This window comes from Eulemur rufifrons, chromosome 15 (genome assembly GCF_041146395.1).
Source record: "Eulemur rufifrons isolate Redbay chromosome 15, OSU_ERuf_1, whole genome shotgun sequence".
Lineage (NCBI taxonomy): Eukaryota > Metazoa > Chordata > Mammalia > Primates > Lemuridae > Eulemur > Eulemur rufifrons.
In genome coordinates this window covers 92,334,759-92,342,608 of record NC_090997.1, presented here as the reverse complement: position 1 = coordinate 92,342,608, position 7,850 = coordinate 92,334,759, and the positions used below count along the sequence as shown (strand labels likewise).

Below are 7,850 nucleotides of genomic sequence, written 5' to 3'. Positions count from 1 at the left end.
GAGGAAAAGAGTAGGATTCCAGACAATGCAATGATCTGGGAAATTGTTTAAACATATGAGGAAAAGCTGAGCTGGATGTATTGATGAGCTTCACTAGACTATTAAAATGCTGATGTGTGACAGTCTTCAATTGTACATCCTGCAAGCTTCTTTGAGAAATGGAAGTCAGTTACTTTGGTTAAATGTCAAAATTAAAACTATATTAGGAGCAGTAGTGACAGAGAAATACAAGTGTTTGTGCTACTCCTTTTTAAAAAAGAGAATAGTTTTGTGCTAGAGTAGTGCCATTTTGCTCTGGAATATGAAAGAGCATAGTGAAGAAAAAAAATGTGGAAAAGAAATTGTACTTGCCTTGGTGTATAATATGTAAGTCAGAAAAAAAACATACAATATTTTAAAATTTTGGCAAACTAAAATTTTGGATGAACTAAATCTGACAATCTATGTCTATTAGTATACCTATAGCATACATCTGAGTGAAAAAGTCATTTTGTAGAATATATGATAATGACACCATATATATAACATATATATCTCTACACACATAATTTTAAAACCATGCCAACCATGGGTAACACTCATATAAATATCACTGAAGTCAAAAATAGATCTCACAATCTCTTCTCTTGTCCTCTAAGAAACTCTTCCCTCCTGAAAAACTCTTCCCTTCCTAAAGGTAACCATTACTCTAATTTCTAACACTATAATTTTGTTTTCAAATTTTATGTCAATGAAATCATACAATATATGTTCTTATGCATCTTCATTTTGTTTAAAATTAAATTGAAGATATTGATGTTGTTGGTTTGGGTTCAACAATCCATTTGGAATAAAATACTATCTATGTCTCTATCTAATCTGTTCATTTTGAAGTCATATTATATTGTATTAGGATACATTAAGCTTATGTAAGTAACGTAAGGGTAATAAAAGACCTAGAAGGTCTCAGTGAACGAACATAAATTATTTCCCACCCATGCAAAAATCTTCCATAGGTCAGGTGACTCTTCACAGCTATTGTACTCTGCATGTGACTTAGATACCCACACTTCTTGGATCTTAGGACTCTGACTTTGCAATACACTTTGCAATACACATTTGCTGAAGCAAAGGATGTGAAATAGCAAAGAGGCTGTTTTCACTCCAGCAGGGAAGTCACACAGTCATCACAGCTACTCACATCCATTTGTCACAACTAGCCAAAAAGCCCCCTTTTATTACCTTCCTGGTGGCTGGGAAGTATCATCTTCTGGGTGCATAGGCAGAACAAGCAAATCAGATATTGGTGGGCACTCATGAGGGCCATCATACAAATGTTAATACTAATGGCAGATGAAACCTATTTAAGCAAGAAAAGAAATACATCTGCCAAAAAATTACAAATTTAATTACAAAATATGGTCCAAAATGTTAATATCCCTAATGTACAAATAAGCTCCAATAAACAGATAACAAAAGAACCAATAAGGAAGTAGAAAAATGGGGAAAGATATTTGCAGGTTATCTATACAAGTGATAATCAAATTGACAATGATGTTTACATTCGACAACAATCAATGAAGAGTTTCACCCATCAGAACTACAGAAATTTTTCGAATGGTTAATTTCCAGTTCCATGAAGTTATAGGGAAATAAGTACCCCTTCACATACTGTTAGAGGGAATGTAAATTATAATAACGTTCTGGAAAGTAATCTGATGTGGTGTATTACAATTTTATCTATGTATGTCCTGTGACTCAGTAATTTCGAGTTGGGAACTCTATATAAAAAAAATACTTGTACACATGCAGAAAGAGGTGAGTTTAAGAATCCTCATTTCAACATTGGTTGTAGTGGTATAAAATAGTGCTAATTTAAATACCATTAATAGGTGACCAGTTAAGCAATTTATAGTTCAGTCATTGTATGTAATTGTATAAGCTACCGAAATATAGACTTACCTCACAAAATGTTCAATTGGTAACTTTTCAGTACAATGGTTTTTAAAAATTTATACCACTTTTTGGATTTTTTTTGTGCGTAACAATGCTTTTACCTGAAAACATACAAAATAAATAGGATCTAAAAATAATATTTTGCTTTTATTATTTTAGACAAGGACAGGCTCAAAATTTATTCAACAAAACAAATTCAATGCAGAGAAGAGATGTGTGACAGATTAGAATTACTCTCATATTTGTCTAAACCCAAGACATTTTCATTTATGCAGGTACACAGAGCAAGAGGGATACAGAAATAGCAATTTTTATGACTCTTGGTCTTTTATGCACATGCAGTGCTATTTCCAAATGTTTTGATGTACTCTTGTGTTTTGTCTTTACTGTGCCCTAAAGTTTCTGTGCTGTAACTTTAAGTATTCTTTGAATTAAAGGTAATCGCAAACCCCCAACATCTCAAAAACTGACAAGGTAAATGTTACAGAAAGGAAAATGAGAAAAACTTTTAAGCATGAAGCAAAAGATGGGTGTGATAAAATACAATTGAAGAGGGTGAGTTTCTTTCCCCAGGAGAAGCGTAGTATTGGGCATCTCCTGGTTATTTTTTCTTTGCTTTCTTTTTTTTCTGTATGTCAGAAACTGGGGTCTTCTTTTCTGTCTCCACCCGCATGGCAGCTTCCTGAGCAGCCAGCACTTCCAACCTTTGGCGCTCAGCTTCCAGCAACTTGTTCCTGTACTCTTCCCGGATATTGAAGATCTTCTGTCGGGCTTCATCTAAGGAGTCCTGCCCAAAGCAAAACCGCAGACAAATAAGTTCCACTGAAAAAAGTTTATGGTCCCAGAAAAAGAAAATGCCATCCCTTTACCTTTTCCTTATGCCAATAGATTCATGTGGACAATTATGAAAGATGAAAATTAGGTTACAGTCTCAAATGCTTATCAATACACAAACATGTTATAGCAAACAAAGGGTGCATGAGATTTTAACACAGTATGGTAAACAAAAGCATTGGTAGGAGAAAAATAAAGAGAAAAGTAAAGAAAGAAATAGGTAAAGATTTTGGTAAAAGAACTCTGCTTTAAATGAGTTCAAATACAACCTATATAAAATATTAAGCCCAGTGTCTCTCGTATAGTAACTGTGCTCTATAAATTCCCCACACGTATTCTAGTCCTGACAAAATGTACCTGAGCTGCATTTGAACAACCTGCAAATAATATCACCTAATCTATTGGTTATCTTTTTTGTTGTCAATTTGACTTTCATTCTTCCCACTGCAACAAAACTATATTCCTCAAGGACAGCAGTGACCTAAATGTAGCTAAATCCGTGATCATTTCTTGGTCCTATTCTTGCTTAACCACATTCTGTCCTCCTGGATTGGCTGACTTCACGTGGCTTCCTGGACATTGCACCCTTGTCATTTCTCTTCTACCTCACCAGCAGCTCCCTTCCAGTCACCTGTGCTGATCTCTCCTTTCCTCCTCCATCTCTGAATGTGGAATTGGATACATTGACTGTTTACTATTTCAAAAGTGATATAATCAAAGGGTAAGGATTGATGAATGGATGCTAGCCTGAAGAGAACCTTCTAGAAATGACCGCTTTGTCTTGATCCTTGAATTCTTCAAGAAATTTTCCATGTTTTTGCAAGTGGAATGATTTTGTTGAGATACTGTAATAGCTGGATGTCAGAATCAGACTTCCCAAAGCTTTTGATGAAAGAAAAGTATCTACCATAATAAAATTGGATGCACTAAACTAATTGCATGAGTATAAAATAACAGTGACATATTAAAATGAGACAGAAAGAGAGAGAGAGATCATAAGGGTTTTATGTAAAGTAAATTTAATAGATATCTGTAATCCCTTGAGGAATGTGGCATTCTACTATTTGATAAGAAATATGTTACTGATCATGTCTCTCTTAAAATGGCTTCAATCAAAATTAGAGTGTTTGTACCTCACACTTAAATGAATAGGGACTGAATTCAAAGCTGTTCCAGTTATTATCTTCCCCATCTCCTCCCCATCTGTTGCATTTGTTAGTCTATTAAATACAGAAAAAACAAACAGCAATCCTGAAATTCCCTTTTATCTTATAATTTAATTTTAAATATTTCTTTTATGACAAATTGAACCTATATAAATTTAATATTCATTCATTGGTTTACTGATTCACTTATTAAACAAACTTTTGTGAGGCAGGCATCCCTCCCAGGCTCTGGAGTGAATCAAAGCAAAGTCTCTGTTCACAACATACAGTCTGTATTCTGGTAGAGACAGATTAAAAATGCGTGCATAGTATATTATATATACTACATATATAATACACCTACATTTTAATATTAAACCAATAAATGAGTATACATGTAGGATAAAAGCTTTGAAGAAAAATAAGACCAGGCATGGCCATACAGATGTTGAGGGTGCTAATTTTGAAAGGATAGCTAGTGAAGATCTCTCTGATGAAGGGCAATAGATGAGAGATTTCATGAAATGAATGTAAAAACCATTTAGCTCTCTGGGAAAAAGATATTCTAGGAAGAGGTAGGAGTAAGGTCAAAGATGCAGAGGTGGGAACATGCCTGGCTGTTAGTGGAAAGACAAAGCCAGTTTGGTAGAAGCAAGAGGAGCAAAGGAAGCAGAATGGCAGAGAAAAATCAGAGAGGAAAGTGGGTACTCAGCTATATGGAGATCTAGAGGTCATAATCAAGATGACAGCTTTTTTTCTTAGTGAAATGTGAAGCCATTAGAGAAGTGAAATGATCCCATCCTTCACTTTAAAGATGTATTATAAAAACCATTAGTGTAATTCATAAAATATTCCCAGTTATTTTCCAGATACATGGTAGCATTGCCCTCTAAATTAGTTTGCCAGGGCTACTGTAACAAAGTACTATGAACTGAGTACATTAAACAGTAGAAATTTATTGCTTCACAGTTCTTGATGCTACAAGTTCAAATCAAAGTGTCACCAAGGTTGGTTCCTTCTTTGAAGTTGTACCTGACCATGTGTCTGGTTTTGGTCAGTGAAATATGAATGGAAATGAATGTTTCATTTCTGGGCAGAAATAATAACAATGTACAATTCACCACATTCTCTTCTCATATCATAATAATCATTGTAGAAGTATCTGTATGGAACCTCCTTCAGCTTGGGTATCTTAATAAATATGATAAGAAGGACACCCTATGAAGTGCATTGGATATGTTTCTAGAAAGAAAAAAACTCTCTTTTTTTTAAGCCAAGGGTTGGCAAACTAAGGCTTGTGAACCAAATCTGGCTTATCGCCTGTTTTTCTAAGTAAAGTTTTATTTATTTAGGTATTATCTTTGATTTTGTATTAACAATGGAAGAGCTGAGAATGTGCTACATAACTATTTACTATCCGGCTCCTTTAGGGAACATAAGTTTGCCAAACCCTACGTTAAGCTATTGTGACACTGGGGTTTCTATTACCACAGGATAAACATGGTTTATGCTGACTGGTACAATTCTTTGGTGGCAGAGCAGAAACCACGTTATAGAAGGGCACAGATGGAAGCAGTGAGATCAGTTACTGGGCTGTAGCAATCTTCTGAATGGAAAACCATGACGGTTTGGACTAGAGTGGTGGGGATAGGGATAGTGAGAAGTGGTCAAATTTTGGATTGTCAAGGTAAAGTCGAGAGATTTTGATAATGGATCACATGTGAGGAGTGACAGGAATCAGGGATGTCTCATAGATCTCTGCTCTGAGTTTCTAAAAGAGTACAGTTGCCAATGACTAAGATAGAGAATCTTTACGGAGTGACATGTTCTTGCTGAGATGGGACAGAGGGAATTTGGGTGTGGACAGGTTCAGTGTTGGGTGCCTATGGGACAAACAAGAAGAGATGTCAAATTGACATATTCTTCACATGGGCCAATGCTAGAAATGACATGGAAAACTCAACATCACTGTGGCTAAAATGTTCAGAAAGTCTGTAGGCTTCAGTGTCTTTGGCAGTGTATATGTTTGTGTATGTGTGTTGTAGGGAAGAGGGAAGAAAAAAATAAATCCTCATCTTCCATAGCGGGGAGTCATCCATATACATTGATCAAATTTTCCATTTTTGGTGTGATATTCCTATTTTAAATTAAGCTTAGTCTTCCACAGTACAGAATTCCTTTTTCTTTTCTTTCCTTTTTTTTTTTTTTTTTTTGTGGCCATGTCTAAATAAAGTAGCTCCCATTCTTCTGTGGGGGTGGAGAGGTGACATGCACCTGGCTACAAAAAGTTGAGGTGGTGATCTGTAATTCTTAAATAGCCTATTTCATCTTCCTCCTACTTTCACTTTCACTTCCTAACATACTTGGTGCATACCAATTGCTGAGCCTTGTGGGGATTCTATAGGGATTCTGTTGAGCAAATGGGCTTGACTGTCAAGTATTCCCACTGCTGGTTTAGGGTTTGGCTGTATCAACTCCGTTAATGTGGTCTTCATCCAGCGATTTTCCAACCTCACAAATAATTTTGTTGTTGTCTTCTCTCCTAGTCTTCCCATCTTTGAGAATAGATTCCCAATACTGTATTTTAGGGGGATTTTACGGAGTAAGTGAAATGAGATGTGTATAATCAATTTTCAGTCTTTTCCCAGAAGTTGTGAATTGTGGAAAAAAAATGTTTTCAAGACTTCTTTCTACACACATATATGATTCTATGATTTCTTCTCTAATATTACAAAAGAATTTTTCAACTGTGATCCATGTAAGTACTTTTAGACTCACCCGCATTTCCGCATACATATCCAGAATTTCATCCTTTAACTTAAAACGTTCATCTTGGTCAATGTCTCTAATGCTGAGGACTCTGGTCCTATACTCTCGAAACTGATGAACTTCTTCTGCCTTTTGCATTGCCTGCTGCTGATTCAGTTCATCTGTCTGTAGCAGAGGCTCCTTTTCTGATTTCCTTGATATATAATCATCAAAAGAGAGATATGAAACATTTGAGAACTCTGGAATAAACTTAACTTCAGAATTCACATAGTTTAGAAACAGTGTGGTGGTCTGAATCAAATCAAACATCAGGAATAGAAAAAAATTATTATTTTTTAGATCTGCTATGCTCCATTTACTGATTCACTGATATTTTAGGGAAATATTTTGTATAATATCAGTAAATTTGTATTCACCATTTGGTGAGGTAACTGTAGAATCGATGTTCAAAAATATGACAGTTTTTTAGGTTTTCTTTTTGAACTGTGCAGCTAAATAATTTTGACAATGTTTTTAAACTTATAAATATTCTTGAGTAGCTATCTCTCTACTAATCCTATCATCTAATTTATTAAAAAATTGAATCTAATGAAATAATGGCAGCAAGTATGATGGAAATTTTCTGTAGCTCAACTCACTTTAATCAGGTTTCAAATTAAATCTTTACAGAAAACATTTAAATGCCTTTATGATTGACTTAATAAATGTTTGCTAAATTTGAGATGTAAAATTTTGTACTTCTAAAAATTTGGACACACTGAGGATATATTAAGCATTTAATTTCAAATTTTCAGTTGCTTAGCAACTGCCAATTGGCAATATAGCCAAAATTTTATAAACACAGTTGTCAATATTAATCATGCTTATTAAAACTTACCGTACATATTGATTTACATCCATAAATTCTAGAGCTTTTCGAATAAGTCGTGGAGACGTTTCCAAAATTGTTGGAGGCTCTGTTTAAAAAAGAAAAAAAGACCTAGGCTTTCAAAAAATAATCAACAATGACTAAATAAATGACTACTATATCTCATTTTAACTGAAAATATTTTCTGTTAAAAAAACAACCATTGATTGCACATGCCTTATTTAATATCACATTAAAATATAATCACATAATTATATTGCATGTTTATCCTCTAACTGATGTTACTATGCCTTTATTTA

The 7,850-nt window shown here is 34.5% G+C and overlaps 1 protein-coding gene across 5 annotated transcripts in view; it reads right to left on the bottom strand.

The window, feature by feature from the left end:
- Positions 1-2,100: 2,100 nt before the first annotated feature.
- The window catches only part of ADGB (androglobin), a 131,352-nt gene continuing 125,602 nt past the window's right edge, over positions 2,101-7,850 (bottom strand). For all 5 annotated transcript variants that reach the window (XM_069488834.1, XM_069488829.1, XM_069488833.1 and 2 more), the window contains 3 exons: positions 7,561-7,639; positions 6,693-6,876; positions 2,101-2,722 (listed from right to left, as the gene is read on the bottom strand). In XM_069488834.1, coding sequence (XP_069344935.1) covers positions 2,537-2,722; positions 6,693-6,876; positions 7,561-7,639 — 449 coding nt within the window. In that variant the 3' untranslated portion in view covers positions 2,101-2,536. The remainder of the gene's footprint in view (positions 2,723-6,692; positions 6,877-7,560; positions 7,640-7,850) is intronic.